The sequence below is a fragment of the Corvus moneduloides genome, chromosome 3 (genome assembly GCF_009650955.1).
Source record: "Corvus moneduloides isolate bCorMon1 chromosome 3, bCorMon1.pri, whole genome shotgun sequence".
Classification (NCBI taxonomy): domain Eukaryota; kingdom Metazoa; phylum Chordata; class Aves; order Passeriformes; family Corvidae; genus Corvus; species Corvus moneduloides.
The window spans coordinates 44,199,889-44,219,080 of record NC_045478.1 but is presented as its reverse complement, the minus strand read 5'-3'; the positions used below and the strand labels follow the sequence as shown (position 1 = coordinate 44,219,080).

Below are 19,192 nucleotides of genomic sequence, written 5' to 3'. Positions count from 1 at the left end.
GACTGCTCAAGGCTGCATGCAATTCAACCACGGACCATTTATTTCTTTGTATGTTTATTTTAGCACAAACACCTTTTACCTACCACTTGGCAGTTAGAATTGTAGCCACTATCATGTGAGATTTCAAATTATGCATAGCTGTGCAGATGCAGCCACTACTTGGCAAAGTATTCATACAGGAAATTAAATGCTTTTTTCAGCAGTCTTGTCATATGGCTGTATATTTTCAAATATTCAATATATATGTTGAAATAATGTTTGTGTTTGTTGAAACAAAACTGGAGTTCTCAACAGCATTTTTATATGGTAAAGCTGAATGTTTTATAATCTGCAAGGCTGCTTTGATAAATGGCTGTGTGTTCTTGTGTCCCAAATGCTCCAGCAGGAAGTCTTAGATGACTTAAGCAAGTCAGTTCAAGTTCTACCTGATTTCTTCCTCCCAATTTGTAATTGAAGCAGGATAAGCAAATTTAGGCCTTTGGCATCCTGCAGTTCTTTTGTCTTCACTGGCTTCTAGATAATGCCTTTGCCTTTGATATATTTATACAGCTGTACTGTAAGTTATAACAGTTAACAATCATATTGATGTATTTGTTTTCACAGAATATAGTTCACTTAGTGACACCAACTGGGCCATACAGGCTGCTGTTTAAAGGCACAAAAATACTCTTCTCTGTCAGCATAGAAGATGTTGCTTGTAAAACTGTTAAGAGGATGACAAATTGTAGCTTGTTCTCTGACTGGAACAGAAACTTTAGGATAAGGATTGGTTTGGCTGAAATGATTACATCATGCAAGATTGGTATCCAGCATATATTGTTCCCTTAGCATAGTAGTTAAAAAAAAAAAAGAAGAACATAAGAGGATTACTGATCAGTCATTAATGAAGTATCTGACACTTGTATTTTCCTATTTACATTTAGATTCTTTCTTTGTCTCATTTTCTTTTTTTTCCTGATGGGGCCTGTCTAGATTCAGAAATTGAATTTTACTTTAAATGGCGATGTTACGTATTATCAGAGATGAACTTTTAAGAAATCAGCCTCTCCTATTATTTGCCTAATATTTACAAGATGTTTTATTTCACAGCTACTTAGGTATGCTACCTATAATGTTAGAAGAAATTGCAGAGGGATTTTTGCTACCAAAAGGCCTTAGCATTTGAAAATATTTGAAAGCATTTGAAAAAAATTATATATATATCTGGAAATTTAATGTACATTAGGAAGGTTGCTTTTAGAGAACAAACAGTTGCAGATTTTCTTCACCTCTTCAGCTTAATGAATGTAAGCCAGGCATCAAGCAAAGTATTAGAATTGATGTATGGGAAAACTGTCAAATTATGCACTTTTATAAGTACTTTTTTCTGAGGTAATGCTCAAATTCAGCTTTCTTTAATTTATAGTAGGCCATTGTCCTCTTTCCATGGAAGAGTCAAAACGGACATCACCAATTTCATTGGGTTGCCCACATTCCAACTTCCACCGCCTTTCCTTTCTGTCTTCCAGTGGAAAAGAGTAGCAAGCCCGCAGAGATTACTCAAACTACTCGTTTTCAGAAAGAGAAGATATCTCAAGTCTATTCCTCTCACCTTATGGAGTGAGAAAATGGCTAAAATCCTTCTCACAACAGGCCTCTTAAATGTTTCTCCTGGCAGGATGAAGGCATGTTGCCGTGCTCACTTACAAAATGGGTGCATACAAGTCTCTTGACAAAAGATCTTTAGGTGCAACTCATGCATACAGCATTAAGAAATTTTACCTTAAGCATATTAAATCATTGAATCACAGTAGTTTTTAAGTTAAGGAGGCAAATTTCAACTGGTTTAGCATTTGCTTAAGGCAACAAGCAATTGTAAACATGAGGTCTAGTTAATAGTTATTTTTCTTTTGTATATGATTGTCTTAATATTTACTACATGCAGTCATATAGGATGCTAATTTTTAATACTTCTTTAGCTATAAGAATGCATGTTTGCTTTCTCTTGATTCACACAGAACAGATGGATGCTTGACTGCCTGCTAATCCACAGCTGGAATGGTTTCAGCAGTTTCCACGTTGCTGGGTTAGAGTGGCTTTTCTAGTGGACTGAGAGGGCAGCAAGAGAGGGATATCATTATTCATCAGTATCCCAGTGGGATCGCTGCCAGCAGAGATTAATTTTTTCTGTTATGCTTGTAAAACAAGCTCAGGTGGAGTCTCTAATCCTCAGGGCACGGGTGGCAGATCAAGGAAGATGCTACAAAGCTAGTTAATTTTCAGATTCTAGGGGAAACAGAAGCTCTGTTAGATGTATAAATACATGATTGTGAATTTAAGTAGCTCAAATCCAAATGGGATCTTCCTAGACATCTGGTCCTGAAAATCTCTGTTTTCTTTGTCTTTTAAAAGAAGTTCTTAAAACTTTATGCCAGAGGCGAAATATCTGCAACTCTCTTAATCGACAGTTATCATTCGTTTTTTTGTTTTTTTTTTTTAAATACCGATCTTACAGTGTACTTTAGATAAATGCCTTTATTTACAGGTAGGAAAGGCATGGTATATGTCTGTGTAGGAACACTGAGTTTACAGTGTTCTCACAAATTTGTGTGCAGTGAACATCACCAAGAAAAATTACCACTTGCCATCGAAAAATGGCAAGGTTAGATTTGCCTTAGTAGTGCATGGTACATGCTATTTTGGTAATGGGATGTCCTGTTAAGGTCCATTGTGGTACAAGGGCATTTTTGTCATGTTTTTCTTTGTGTCAGACCTGTTGTTGTTTGTAACAGAAATGTTGATAGAACTCAAATCAAGCACTCCAAAATGCTCACAAGTTGTCTATTTGTATAATAGACTTCAAATATTTTTCCTTTACTGACTTTTTTTGTTTCCTCAGTAACTGCCCTTCTTTCTCACCCTTGTAATTACCACTGTTTTTCATCTATGTATTTCCTTGTAGCTCTTGAGTTGTTCAAAACATTGGGTCAGATTTTCAAGCAATGTTAATCCACATAGTTACACTGAAATGAATGGACATGTGCCAGTTTTTATCAGCAGGGAACTACCCTTATTGAAATTTACTTGCAACAGCTGTCATTTCCTCTTAGAGTTGTGGTTTTTTATTATTATATTAAACTATTTTCATTTAAAAGTGCTCAGAGTGAGACCAGTAGCATTGGCTCGCTGAAGAGACATTGTGCATGTAGGCACCTTCCAAGTTTCCCGTGTATTTCTGCCAGTTTGTATTGTTCTTCTGTTATTCTGGGCTTGAGCTCTCTTGAACACAGGCTGCTACTCATTTCACCACATGATGACAGGTATTCACGCCTGTGAACTTTATATTCCCTTTTGTCTCTGGTCACATAGTAGTCTAGATCCGGAATTTAATCCAGTACAAAAATGCAGCAGTGTGCATTTGTGGCTCCCCACTAGGGGACCTGCCACAGGTCAGCAGATTTGAAATCTGGTTTTCAGCACACAGAGCTTTTACAGCTTGCCATTAACATATACAGTACGTATAGGCCCCATTTCACATAAAGAATTAGGAGCGCTTACTCCTGTCTCCATGCAGAGTAGCATTAACTTAATGCAGAGATCTGTTAACTTCTTCCCTGGGTCTGGGCTCTGCACTGAAAGATCCCAATGGAGGATCAAAGCCAAAGATGGAAAGTGACTGATCGCTTTCCCGGGGAAAGCTGTGTGCCAGGGTTTGCTATTACAGTTTTTATTGCTATCATCATCTCAGTCAGTAGTTGGGCCAGCTGATTCAGCCAAGCTCAATTTCAAAATGTGGACAGACATGCAAATGGAACTGAAGTAGAGTTCTCATGACAATGAGACTTTTGAATGTATACTCAGAGAGATTTTCCCAGTTTCGTGTTAGCAGATTACTGAGTTCCTGCACTGAAAAGCTTTTCTGTAGTAGTGCAATACAATTAGTTGCACTACACCCAAAACCAGTCAGTTTTAAATCTTTTCTAGAATATGACTTGAGATTACAGGGAAAGCAAGCTGTGTGTCACTGCCCCATCTAGGTTTTAAGATTTAAAAAAATGGAGGCATGATAACACATTCAGAATGTGCAGGTTCAAAGCATTCTCTTGAGAACTAATCAGAAAAGTCAGGCATTTTGCAGAGGCAAAAACTTTAATATACCACTTACAGCAATAAAATGTAGTAATTCTCTCCCATTGTGAAAATTCACTTTATAAATGGAATTTGTACCATTCAATTTGTATTTATTTGCTGTGGTGAAAATATCTTATTCTAGGTGAATAATATGTATTCACTACCCCATGTTTGCTCTTATTTTGGTCTTAATTTAGTCTTCTTTCGCATTTATTTTTTCATAAACTGTGCAAGTGTTGCAGGTTTACTTATATGCAATAATTTAACTTAGAAACCTAAAAGTGAACTAAAGCCACATCTATGAAAGTTGTACAGGCTTAATACTATGAAAGTACCTATATATTCAGGGAAAAAGTATTTTTAGAACTGGTTTTATTAGTACTGGCCAAAAAAAGTAGCACTGAATTATGGCTGTGATCATAACCTTATGAAATATGGATTGTGAGAGGTAGGACTTAAAATCATGAATTCATTCCTTGTAGTAATGTTTTAGTAAAGTATGTAACTTAAAAAGGAAATTTTTCTGAAATAGAATGGTTCTATAAGTATGTTTTTAACATTTAGTAAGACAATTACAGTGATTGTATTATCTATTGCTGTACCTTCCCCTACACTGAAACTCAACTTCTCTAATATGCTCAGGAAACTAGACAAAAAATAAGAAAAATCAACTTTCAAGTTAGTATAGAACTCCTAAGAACTTCTTTCCCATGTCAAATTGTTGTTACTTTCTAATAATCCTCCCTCTCCTGTATGCTGGCATGCTTGCATAATCTTTTATCAACTCCATGCTGAGGCAGAGGTCTGTAATTTAGCTTTGTAGTTTAGAAGTTCCCAGATCTGCCAGGTCACTCTCTACTACTGGTAGCTAATATTGCTGACCTCCTATTGCTCTGTGCAGAGTGGCAAAGGTCTTTCAGTCTCCTGACCTCTGGTCATCAGGAATGTCATCAGTAGTTTGTAGTTTGGATGTTTTAAGTAAGAAGTGAACTTGTGAAATCTAAACCCTTTAGGGTGTTTTTAAGTGATTGCTCAACTGTTTCATTGCCCTAGGTTGTACTTTTTACGATGTATGTAATTGTAAAATTTGTGGTGTTTATCATAAGCAACTATTTAAAAGCAAAAATCAAACACTTGTCTACTTAAAGTTAAACGTCTGAGAATACAATTAATAGATTGACATATTAACATATTCATATATTAATTAATAATTAATTTCTCTGATCACTAAAATGAGAACTTTATAACAATTGTAAAAACTTTCAGCTGTATGTTCTTATAAACTATGTTTGTGGGTCCCATGGTGGAAATGGGCACATTTTAAATCTTGAAAGATAGTTACAAATTAATGTTTAAAATATAATAGATTTGCATAATTGCATGTTGATGGGTTTTACAACTTTCTCTCTTCAACTTCTCATGTCCAACTGGAAATTTCCAGTGTTTACTCTGGTGAGTCTTAAATCTAGAGACAGAACCCAGGGTAACCCAGCCTCGCTGTTTTGCTCTTACCCAGTTAATTGGGTTAATGTTACACTTTGAATTCATATTTCTTTTTTTTTTTTTTTTTTAATATATATATATATCTGTTGTCTCTGGAAGTGAATTAAATACTAATTATATAATATATTAAAAAGTTTCTATTTGCTTTAGAAGATACTGAGCAGGTCTTTTTCCTTGGACAATGCTTTCCATCACATGCATCTGTTTCCCTCCTGTCATTTTTACAGAAGTAGAGGGTGAAGAGTGGTCTGATGGGGTGTTAAAAAAGTGACCAGATCTGGAGTAGAGGATTAGGGCAGAGAAAGTCCCCAGTGAGGGTCCCCAGTCCCAGAGAGGGACCCCCTTTCCCACAGCCAGGGACAGCTGCTGCCTCGAGGCTGTGGCCCTGGCTCCTCTGTGGCTCAAGGCTGGCACAGGGCTTTGCTTCCTGCCTTTCCTGCCTGCCAGCCACCAGCCCTGGAAAGGAAGGCACGGGAAGGCCCTGAGGGGAAGGAGCTGCACTGCAGGGTTGGCTCTGATATGCTGGATGCTGTTTGATGGCACTGCCCCGTACCTGTGCAGTTGGTGGGGAGATGTTATACAGTGTATGAAGACAGGGAGCTTATTGGCAAACATGGTGTCTGTGATGAATGGCAGTATCATGTAGCAGATATATTTTAATCTTGCCTGAAAAGTGGTGTTGTCTTCTTTTGAACCATGTTAGCCATTTTTTAAGATCTCTACAAAACCTCAGCCTGCTGTGTGGTTTAGCAGAGCCTGCCAGGCTGCCCTGAAAATCTGGAGCACTTCTTCTGCAAAGTTTGTCTTAAAAGTCTATTTTTACATAAAAAAAAAAAACAGAGTGAGCTGGTAGAAATGAATTTTTTTCCCCTTTTAGTCTCTAATATGAATTTTGAAAACATGTGTTATGGTTGTTCTTAAAACTTATAACTAGTAACATATGTTTGTAAGTGTCTTTTAACTGGAACACTGTCATAGACCTTTAATATCTAAGAGTAAAAAAACACCCAAACGTTTGGAAGTTAAAATTATGTCTCATAAAACTGAGACCAAAATGCATACATTTATAGGCTACCAATAAATTCCTTAAAATAGGAGTTTATAATGGAATCACTAATAAAGATAAACTTTTCAGAGCAAGTACTTCTCCAATTGTCAATCTACTTTACTTTTTGGTATGAGCTGAAAATCCACTTTTAAGTTAGGGGTTTTTTAGGGTTTTTTCCCTCTTTTTTAAAGCACACATTTCCTCACCTTTATTAGTTTTCTGAATATAAATGTAAGCTTGATTATCTTCTAGCTGCCTGTCAGAATACATCTGTGTAAATGTAATGTCTTTCCTTATAAATCAAACTCACACTGGAAAATGTGAAAATAAAATATACTAAAGATACATTGGTTAATTTAAATAATTTTCATAGTATATACTTGTGCCGTTCATTTGTCACATAATACGGTCTTTTGCTCTTGTGAAGATCATGGGCAAAGGAAGATCAGCTTGGGAACTTTAGTTAACCTTTTTTTTAATTTTCCTTTTGATATAGGTAACAGGATCAAATGAGATTTCTGTCAGCACATGAGTAGAGATATATATGTGTATGTATAAAAAATGGAAATAATTCCAAATGATTTTAAATACAGAAGTTCAATTATCCTCAAAGAAAAATTTGGAATTTGTGAATCTGTCGTAAGACATATGTTACCTAGCTACTCACAAACTATTGGTCCTTGTTATTTCTCTACTTTGACCATGCTTCTTTTCTTTATCCTATATTAGGGGTAGGTGGGTATCACCTAAATGAAGACAAGTACAGGTTGCTTAAAATTTTGTTTTCCAGCTGCTTCCTATACGATGCAGCACAATGTGGCAGGTCTGGATGCTGCACTAGAGTACTCTGTATCACTTTGTACAATGGAACAAAAGACAAAAGCCAATTATATAATAATATTATTGTTGAGCTTATATTCAGCATATCCAGTTTTCCAAAGATCAAAAAATGCTGTTTTCACTTAGAAAGATAAGTTAGATATTGGCATGCCATTGTACTTCTGGTAGCAGAGAACTAAAACTCATAATGCATTATTAGTGTTAATTGCAGAACAGCTGTAAAAACCACCCACATTTATTTATTGCAGCTTATTTTTTATTGTTCATTCTATTCACAAATGTATGATTTTTGCAGTCCTTCAGCATGCATTAGACTGTTAGAGAAGTTCATGTAATTTAAATCAAGTTTCAGGTAAAGAGAATGGAATTACTGTAGTAGCTAAAAATGATCCTCTACTTTTCTCCTTTTTTATTATATTGGTATTTAATTTTAATACTATTTTAAATTTTTTTTATTTATTTATTTTAGTCTGCTGCAAGATTTTTTTGTACTTTAGCTCAACAACTGTTTACTTTTATAGCAAATGTTCTAAGAATGATTTTTCCCTTGTTTCTTTCTATATCAGAAACCTGAAAGAGAGCAAAATACATTGCAAGTTTATTAAAGTTGAAAATACGATGTGATTGGGTTCACAGTATCTATATGAAGGAAAGGAATATACAGACAGTCAATTCTAAGGCAGTTTTAATAACATTGCTAAAGAAAAGACTACTGGTACAACTCTGGAATGTGAGAAACTATTTTTGGTTTGGTTTAGACCCTCATTGTTACAAATTAATCAACTGCTCTTTAAAGTCTAGAACTGATTAACTTTATAAGTTTTACTGTTCCCATGACTGAACTTAACTTAAAATATTCAAGTTTACTTTAGTAGCTCACCTTGATTCCATTTGTCTGTGGTCCACAAGTATCCTCTTCTCTCCTGCAGACAAGGTGGCAAGTTGTATTTGCTTGAGATTTAAAGTATTTTAGAAGATCTACATGTGGTATTAGTTTATAGTTCAGCTCTCACTATAAATCAGTAATTTTAGCCAAACTAACCCCCTTTTTGTGGGTAGAAAGAAAATCTGGAGGGTTTTAAACCCTACAGACTGTGGAGCACAGTACTCACTATGCTGGATCCTTTATTTAAATTTTAGTTTGTTCTGACTCCTCAAATGCCTGATAGTACCACAAAACTGCAAAAGATATATTTTAAAACAGGATGAGTTGTTTCCTTTTAGGACTATTCTAACAGTTCAAATAAAGGGTGATGGTAAGCTGCATATTTGGAGCATGATGTTGCAGACAGGACTTTAAGATGATTTTGTGGCTGCTGTTATGCAGGAAACAGAATTCAATTACCAGAATAGCCCTTTGGCCTTGTGAAATATAACTGTTGAGTTTATGCAGGTCTGTGTGTGACATTTCTCACTGCCAGTGCAAGTTACTGTCTCCTGTGTGACCACCCTGTATCGCATGCAGGTTGAAATGTAAGTCTGAGATGACTCCTACACCCTTGAAATGATGCAGCAGTCTCTAATACCCAAAAGAAGACATTATTGGGAAAGTCCATCACAGAAATATGGGAGAGAGAGATGTGACATGACTACCAAATGCACAGTTGCAGAACCTGTAGCTAAAATTCCTGGTATACTCCAAGTTATGCTTAACTGTGTAGGTGCTTGTAAACATATTATTTGCACATGGGCTGCAACAGCTCTGATTTAAGAGGAGAAAAAGGGAAAGTGAAAAATGCACAGCAGTGCTTTGTGGTTTAACTATGAAGCTTGCATTAAGTTTCTTGACTTTAGAATGAAGATTAATGATTGATATGTAATTTGATCTGTTTCCTCACCCATGGAAGTAAGAATGGTGTTCAGATATGATATACTAAACCAATATATATTATATATTGTCTGGAATAGTTGAAGCTACAGCCTTTGCAGAACAGATTGAGATTTGGAATGAAAAGGAAAACTAAAATGAAAAAAATATTGAGTGAACAGCAGGGCCCATTTGAGGTGATTACAAAGGATGTTTCTTTATTCTGTCTTTTCTTATGCAACCTGAAAACAGTAGCAGGGGGTTACAAGCAGAGTTCATCACAAAGTTGTCAATCACTGTCATTTAACATTTTGCAGTGGAAGATGTCTTTATTCAAGGACAGCTGGGCAAATCAGAGAAACAGATTTGCAGTTAGTAGTCTGTCCAGCCTACACTAAGCAAACAAGGACAGGGCAGACATACCGGCCTCTCACATAAAAATATAATGGACTCTGCTGACCTCAGTGCCCTCCATTCAGCTTCATTCTCAGTTGTATAAAAGCTTCACTACCCATTCTCAATTTCCTTTAATTACCTACATGATGCAGATAAGAAAATGAACCTCACTTACTTACAGTCAATGATCACAAACAGGAAATTAAGTAGGCAAGTTGTTTAAAATAAGAGGAGTGTTTTGGATGTAAATAAAACATGTGCTGGGGAAGAATTAGGGAAAACACATTTTCAGGGGTACCATTGGTCTGGGACTTGGCTGATCCTCCTTCTTTCTGCTACTTTAAACTGCAAAGCAAAACTAAGTAAAAAATCTCCTTGGTAAATATTCTTTAAAATATCTTTGAAGGAGAAGCCAGTTAAATAAAAAGAGTGAAGCAAACATGCAGCCTTCTATAGGGCTTAAAAAGATTGTGACCTTAGGTTCAGAGAATAAATGACCACAGTTTTCACAAGAGATCTAGCAGAGACATCCAGGATTAAGCAGCAGTTGTCTTTATTCAGTCTTCACTTCTAATCTGCAGTCGAGATATGAAATAAATTAATGACATTCTGATTTTCTTTCCAAACCTTAAATTGTCTAATGGTTGCTATTCCTTTTACATTGATACCACAGTTTAGACATAGCTTCCCTGCAACATTAAAGAAAATTTTGTACTGCCCGTTTTCAAGGAGGTGAGAACCAGTTATCTAACTGCTTTTAGGAATTGTCAGAAAAGGTTCTATGTCTTAGGATATTAATGAGGGGATATGGTTCTTTGTAAGTCAATTAGGGAGTTCAATTAGGTGTTCTAAAATTGCCCTTTTTCTTTACCTCACTCTTCACTGGTTACTGTTGTGAATAGTTCATTAATATGGATTTGCAAGAAGTCTGACGAGATTGAAGATTAAGATGCAAAAAGAGGAATATAAAACCCTGAACACTTTAATTTAATGGTCTCTGCTAAGCCTGTAGGTTCAAAGACATTGCCCTTCAGGCTCCCCAAATGACTTTTTATTTTATGACAAAAGAAATACACTCTCTTAAATGACAGATGGAAAAGATATCACATATTAATAAACTCCTACCTTACTTGCAAGTTTTATCCTTTAGAAAGTTCATTCTCATTCCAAACGATATGTAGACACATACATGCACAAGAGGATTTTTTGACGGAAAAAATTGCCAATTAAGTCACAAAACTGACTCTTTAGCCTAAATTGTAGTTCTTAGGATGTTTCTGTTGAACTTTTTTTCAAAGACAGTGGATTTCCCGAGCAGGAGATTTGACATCACTGCCTGGGATACCAAAACAATTGTACTTGCTCCTCTTTGCCGCTAGGATGTTGCTGCTTATAACTACATTTAGATTATGTGTTGGTGGGCAGCTCCTTTTGGCAACAGCGAGTAAGTTCTTACACAGCTTTCATTTTGGCATGAATAGCATTCGCCCACTCTGGAGCACAGAGAATGTTTTCAGCACCTACTTAAAATTTTGTGCTTTGTTTTGATCACTCATCATCTGTTGCTTAGACACTGACTGCTCAAAATATTGAAAAAATATTTGAAAAGAACCTTATCAGAGGTATTTCAAACCTACTGGGTTTTGAATGCCAAGAGAAAAACATAAAATCTGAAAACTGAAAATATGAGTTACTGACTTCTTTGTAGCTAACCTTACAATGTTTTTGTGAGCCAATGAGGTAGGATATCTGAAGGTCATCTTCTACTACTGAATCCATCCAATGAATATATTTATTTTACTGCTTTTATTTTCCTCTTCTGTAATGTTAAAATCAGCTATGAGGAAGAAAAAAGGTTTAAAACCTATAAGTGTGTCAATGTTTGAGAATATTATATTAGTTATTGTTTTCCCATGTTTGATTTTGATAAATAAGTGCACTTTTTAAACATTTAAATGCTACTATTTTTGCAATGAAATTCAACTGTGGTAAATTAAATGCATATGCTTTTAATGCCTCAGCAAGCAGTAAGAGTTATTCTGAAGTTAATTACAATGATTAATAATTCTTTTTTTGTTTTTTAAAGAATGCTGACGAGTACACAGATCTGCCTGTGAGACACAATGAAGATCAGATGAACAGTGAACTGGCCAAACACCTTCCAATTGAAGTCAATCCCCATTCATTTGACAGCTCACACACAAAAACACACCTCTTGCTGCAAGCCCACTTCAGTCATGCCATGCTGCCTTGTCCAGATTATGCAACTGATACAAAGACGGTGCTGGACCAAGCAATCAGAATATGCCAGGTATCGTGATGCATTTCAGAATAGAACTCTTGTTGGTTTACTGTTTGTTGTTAGAGTGTTGTCATGTTTTGAATATAGAAGAATCTGAAGATTTCTTGCTATCTTGTGGAGAGCTGGTACCATAAGATATTATAACACCTTTTTTAGGGAGGAATTAGATGTCCGTAATGGTTCCCACTTTACAGAACTGGAAGTAAACAAACTTAACAACAGTGGTGCTGACTGGAGGCATCTATTGTCACCTCTGCTTTGTATGCAACAGTCTTCTATCTCAGGAATGTTGTATGAGAGTCATTCTGGCATGGCTGTGGTCCCTGCAGGCTGTTTTGCTGACCCCCAAGAACTGGTCTCCCCAGGGTACTTCTACCTTTCTAGCACTCAAAAGCATTGTAGTCACTCCCAAGCACAAATATAACGTGTTTTGAAATGTGATTCGGGATGAGATGCAGGAGTTTTCTCTAAGTTTCTCTAGCTAGTGTAAAGATTCGTCTTCTACATCCCAATTATTACAGAGTCAAAGAGCGCATTTTTAAGCACAGATTTTGAACTCAGCTGGACTTGTAGATTTTTACAGTCGTACTGCAGTTGCATCCCACAGAAACTAAACCGGCCATGGAGAGTACTGGTAACGAGCAATCACATGCACAGCTGCCACCTCAAAAGAATTTTAAAGCAGCAATTGGAGTTCAGGTTAGAGTGCTGCCATATCTGAAGAGCTCAGTTACAGTTACAGCAGGAAAGGTGAGCTCTCGCTGTCACAGGAAACAACCGACCCTCTGATTCTCCTGGGAAGAGTTATTCCCTTTAGCAGAACCGCACGAGGACTCATTCACAGGTTCTTGAAGTCCAGGCTTCCTTTAACAAGCTACTCTTTTTATGTTTCTGAGTTCAGGATATGTAAAATAGAGCCAGTACGTCTTCATTCCTACAGTTTTTGTTTGCTCAAATTTTAATATCCTCAGTGATCTGTCAACTATCAGACAGAAGCTTTGCTCTTGTTTGAAGCCTCTTGGCAATATGGTAACTGCAAACATCATCGTGTCAAGCCTGGCAGTTTGTAAAACTGCTCTGTGAGAAATTATTAATCAGTGCTCTAGACAGAGAAGATACTGTGGACAATTCAGTGTCCAGCAATTTGGATAAGGCTCAACCTTACACTAATAAAAACAAGCTTAAAATACTAATATCAAATGAAGCAAAACTGAAATTAGGGAAAGTAAGAAGCAAATAATACCACAGATGTTACTGCTACACAGTCCTACTCTTGGCAACCAGCAGTGCTTGGATGCTAGTCTATTTCAAATATTTCAAATCAATAAAATCATGGTGCTGAAAGTGTAGAAACAGATCTTCTATATATTCAGTTATTAAGAGAGAAAAGCATCACTTGCTCAGGTGAGAAAATTCACCTTTGTTTCAAAGAAATCACTTACTTAAAGTTCATTTAGATGTTTGTGGCATAAGCATTAGGGGGGTAATTACATATTTGGGGAAAATGTAAATTAAATCCTATTTTCAGTAATTATTTTGCTGAATATTTGTTCTGTTTTGCAAAGAAATGTATTTTCTTAATCCTGATACTGCATCATAGGTATTTCAGAAACAATAATCACTTAGAAGAAAAAAATCCAAAATATTCAACAGTTCCTTTAAACTGAAGTAGAGTTCAGGAAAATGCCATTCCATACTATGCCTTGGCACTCCAACCATCGGTTAACTACTACATGGTGTTATATATACAGTCATCTTTTAAAAAAAATCTTTTTAAAAGAAAAAAAAGAAAAAAACATGCAAGCACTTTTGTATTTTAAAGTTGGCACATGGTTTCCATCTCTCAGGAGATTATTGGTTCCATCTTATTAGTCACGCTTTCCAAACGGAGGTTAAAGTTCCCAGAATCTAAGCAATAGACAGGGTTACACTTTCAATACTTGTTGTTACCTTTTTCCTTAGCACTGACCTGCTGATGAACTCTGGGTCAGCAGAGGTAGAAAAAAAGATGTTAGTTGTGAGAAAAGGAACTGGAGCATGGAAGGATCCATTGATGAGCAGATTCAGTGGGTGTTCTCTGTGTGTGTGAACACACGCTCGCGCATCACGAAACGTTAAATACAGCAGCAAGGCGGGAATCAGTTTTTGAGTTACGTTGAATTTTTATTTACTTATGAATTATTTTAGTGTTGAGGTTGTATAGCTAACCTTCAAATTGTGACCTGAACATAAACTGTTATTTTTGCTGGTGGGTACATGGATAACAGACTTTCCATATCAGCACCGTTTTTCTGTTACAAGAAAGAAAGATCTTTCAAAGAGCTTTTATAGGTGGTTGTACAGCAGGCCTTTATCCCAGGTCCCCTGCAGTGCAGATTTGCCATCTCTAGCCATTATATGTAAGCAAGTATCTTTCCATCACAGACTATTAAACTTCTCCAGTCTTCTTTGGTGTCTTTCACCTGAATCAGCCTTCCCTCCCATGACTCCTTTCCTATCCCACATTTCATTCTCCTTTCCATTCCTCCAATGTCTTCTGGGCTTTTTCCTCGCTAGTGACTTTGAGTATTGTTACTGTCAGACAGAAAACCGTGTTAACAGCATTACATAGGTAAATGTAGCTGCTGGATTCCAGGTAAGATTCCGCTATCCTTTAAAGAAAAAAATTATGCAACAACTCTTAAATTAATCTGAGATGTCTTTAAAGTTTTGGCTCTATGTTAGAATTCTCTTGTTTATACTTACGATGAAATATTGAACTCATTAGCATTCAACAGAATTTGAGGAATTACAGTGGTGGCTTAGTAGGGGAATATAATTTTTAGCATTAAAAAAAGGAAGAAATATATTCTGTTACAGTTTTCTTATGGTTAGTATTTGTTAGATATAGGTGGAATTCATTATAGCAAGATAAAATTTAGTATTTATATACCCAGGATGAAATGCAGAATCTTTTCCTTTTACTGCAGAAATATGGGAATTAGCAATATATAACCTTCTGGAATGTGAATGCCTATCTGCTCCCACTCCCATCGCTGTAATGAATGGCCACTGAGGCATTGACTAGGTTGAGGGAACACCCCTGCTCTACGCTGAAAACCTCAAGTTAAAATCTAGTTTGTTATCAGTGACAGGGTCTCATAGATAAAGCACAGAAGGTTCCCATGGCTCAAAAAAACTGCCACGACTTCCTATGTGACCTTGGCCAACTCATTTAATTTTTATTTGCCTCAGGTACCTTTAGTACAGTTACAATAGACAATATATTCTATTCAAGCCTAGCACTCTCTGTTATTTTTACTGAGAAAAACTAGAGGGGTCATTTAAGATGGTGCTGAACACTCCAGTAGCAGCTTAAAATCAAACATTTTTCCATTTCTTGCAGGAGAATGAACATTAAATAATAAAAATTCTAATGAAACTATTTTTCTAATATTTTTATAAAATATAATTATTATTGTAAAGACAATACTCCACCTTTTTTTTCCTATCTTATTTAAGAATGCCTGAAACTAAATCTAATATCTTTTTTTACTTCCTTTGTCAAGCCTTATATTTTGTGACTGTGTATTCAGCGATCAGTTCTTACTCTGCTGTTCTAAGACTATTGCCTATATTTGCATTAATTGAAATGGATAATTGAGGCAGTGACACTGTCACTCTCAGATTCAGCAGGGCAGTCTCTTCTCAGAAATAATGTGACAGTTGCTGGCTTTGCATTGGGATTGGCCACAAGCCTCCACTTGTAGTATAATCGTTGATAAAATATTTTAAAATTGCCAGGAGTAGAACTGCCATGGAGCTCAGCCCTAACCTTTGAGAAGTGTTTACCTATGGATGTGTTAAACACATCTCAGTAGGGTAGCTGGGCATTGAGAGAAGATGGACATGAAAACAGATTGCAAACTGCAGAAGAAAGACTCATCTGCACGGGAAACACGCACATCCCTGTAACAAGGACCTTGTAATGCTGTCACTGATCTTTCCCCATCATGTTACTCCTCTGGAGAATCTTAATTTTTACAGGAAAGAAATATACTCTTTGGGTTAAGCACTGTGTTTCCTTAGCTAGATGGTGATGTGTATAATACTGCTTTACCCATTCTAAAACAGTTAAAGTAAATAAGTTGCTTCTAGTCATTTAAATTGCATTTTTGCTAGAGGTCTTATGAGCAATATCTTTGCAGTACATGTTCAGAGTTGTCAAATATTGCACAAATATGCTGCCCAATTCAGCTAAGAGCTAGTTGATGTATGAAATACTTACTGTACTAAACTGCAGACTGTGCTGGGTGGATGATGGTGGCTCCTCAGAAGGAGCAGTAGAACACAAAAAGTACTTCTGGCCATGCAAAGGCAAAGGAGCCCATGTTGCCATTTTGGGACTCAAAGAAAGAGAATGTCCTTCAGCTTTGCACTTCTCATCCTCCCCAAACCTCCTCAGTTCATAACAGCCACTAAAACTTTGGAGAACCATGTCGCTTGAGTCTTTTGTTTTGCTGCTTATGAGGAAGTGGAGAAGTTCCTAGAGATCCTAAGAGTGGTTTGAGCCCATATGTTGCCTGTTGGTAGTACAGGTGTGCCAAGTGCTTGCTGACAGGTGGTGGGAGGTACAGGAAAGGCCTATTTTACAGTTGTGTATGTAAGCTTTGTCCAGAAGTGTCCAGGGAAAGAGCTTTTGTGTAATGGTTGCATTGGCAACTATAAATAAATGGGCAGCTTTACTGAACGAAGGGAAGAGAATCAAATTAACTTGAGAATGCAGAGGATTACTCAGAAACAAGTGAAGAGCAGATGCCACATCTCTTGCTGCTGCACATATTCTTTGTGTATGCAGTAATATTCCAGTGACAGCACAATGTTTGCAATTTTACTTAAATACTGGCTGCTTTCATGGCTGTATGGCTATTATTCCACATTAGGAATGTGGAAATAATAGAATAATCAAAAAATCTTGTAGGGCTTATACTGTGTGGCAATGCTCATTTACAGATATTAAACAGCAATGGATCACTTTGTAGGGAAAGTACCTGGACATGTTGGGCTGGAATTGCTGCCTGCTTGTGTAGGTGTATATATATATGTGGGAGAAGGGAGGGTTACCTTTCTGGTGTTGGAGTTTTGCTTGCTGTGGATAATCAGTGATCTGGTGTATGGAAGCATCTTGGTGATGGTTTAATGATGATTTGGTGCTGCTTGTGCATAATCCCTCCCCCACCTATGACAAACCTTTTCCCAGTAGGGGCTGGAGGAAATGAGTAATGCTTAACCCATTTGTGTGATCAATTCACTTAAGCAGCTACTGTGAAATGTTAATCACAACTTTAATTTGTACTGCATTAGCATTTTGATTAACTTGTAGGCTTGCTAGCACACTTGAAGCACTTTTACTCATAGTTACAGCTCGGAAATGACTTTTTGATTAATTAAGTTTGTTAGACAGCAGCTGAGCTTCCTGAATGCTAACCTTAAGGGGCTAAAAGTTCAGGAGAAAGTTACTGGGAATAACTGTTGCTGTTGAAAAGGATTCTTGTGAATGCACTCAAAAAAATTTGATTATTGACCAAATATTACATTCCTACTTTGAAGCTGACTCTAAACTGTAAAGAGGACAGATTTATTATGAGAAAGATGTGTATCTGTCATGGTTTTGGTAGATTTGTTTAATATTTGAAACAAATGCTGGCTTTAAGAAATTGTTTATGTTAGGAAACTGGGATTTATTGCAAAGACATTCTTATCAAAAACGTTTTATTCTTTTTGCAATTCACTGGTATAGTAGAGAATATCAATTTATTAATTAGTAATTTGAAGTTAAATTGGCTGTTGGGACTCAATGAGTTCTGAACGTTGGCTTATGCCCCACCAAGTTTACATTGCTGGTATCACACTCTGTAGCTGCTTTTGTTTCTGTAATACTATTAAAAGAAATCAGTAAGAACCCAAGGGTTGCACTCCACTTAATGTAGACAGTAAATGGTTTGTCCTTTCTGTTCTGTTCTGAAAATACTAATAATGTTACTATGGAGGCTAAAGGATGAATACAGAGATAGGAATCTTATGAAGCAGCTAGGAAGGTTTTAATTTGCATACATCAGTGAGACCTTTATGATGATGGGAGGATGAAGAATTAGTCTCTCATAGGGGGTAGCAGAGCATATGGAAGAGGGGACTGAATATGCTTGCAAAAAAAAAGTGAAGAGAAGTGGGATACAGAGGGCAGTATAAAAGGAGTGCCTTCTGAATAGGATTAATTACAACTTATTCACTATATCTCTGATAAAGTACAAGGGGGGATGCTCTGTAGGCTGAAACTACACAGCTGTGTAATTTATGGGCAATTTAATTGATCTGAAAGAACTCCTCCCCCTCCTCAGATTAAAACATTTCTAAAAAGTAATTTTGGACTAGACCTCTGAATTTCAAAGGTTCTGCAGTTACCTGTTTCACTGATATATAACATACCAAAGGTAGTGACCTTAAACTCTCTGTAATACTTCAAATAAATTCCAACTTTTCAAGTCAGTTGCTGTTTCTAAGATATGTAATTGAAGCATCATAGTCATGATTTATATAAAAACATGAACTTAAAGTACATGGCATGCTTTAACATCTGAAAAAATACTTTACTTTTATTAGTAGAATATCAAGTCACATGTGGATCATAATATAATCGTATGTGTTGGAAGGCTTCCTACATTTGAAGCATGTGCAAAAAAAAATTATTATTATTATTATTATTATTATTATTATTATTATTCTGAATTCATAGTTTTTAGGAAGAAAGGTAAAATGCATACCCTTTTGTCTATTATCTATAAATATTTGTCACATAAATTCTGTAGTCTTAAACAGCTGTAAGTAGGCACCATTCTAATGATTTTAATAGCTCTATGGATTTAAAATCCTACATGTAACTGAAATCTAGTCCTAGACTAAACTTCAAATTAATGAATAAAAGCACTCAAGAAAGTGTCATAGTCTGTGAAGCATTGATACAAAAAATAAAATTAATCTTTTAAGGGTAGATAAATTTGAGCCATGAAACTCACCCTGAGTACACCTGAAGTTTCATCCGCCATCCACAAAGTCATTACCCCCAATGGCATCGCTGTAGGCACTCAACTCAGCTGAGTTATCACAGGTGTAATTCTCAACTGCAATAGCATTTCTTACATTTCTTGAG

General features: G+C 36.3%; 1 protein-coding gene across 3 annotated transcripts in view; it reads left to right on the top strand.

The window, feature by feature from the left end:
- The window catches only part of ASCC3 (activating signal cointegrator 1 complex subunit 3), a 255,012-nt gene that overhangs the window by 218,863 nt on the left and 16,957 nt on the right, over positions 1 to 19,192 (top strand). For all 3 annotated transcript variants that reach the window (XM_032105143.1, XM_032105141.1, XM_032105142.1), the window contains exon 37: positions 11,791 to 12,015. In XM_032105143.1, the coding sequence (XP_031961034.1) occupies positions 11,791 to 12,015 (225 nt within the window). The remainder of the gene's footprint in view (positions 1 to 11,790; positions 12,016 to 19,192) is intronic.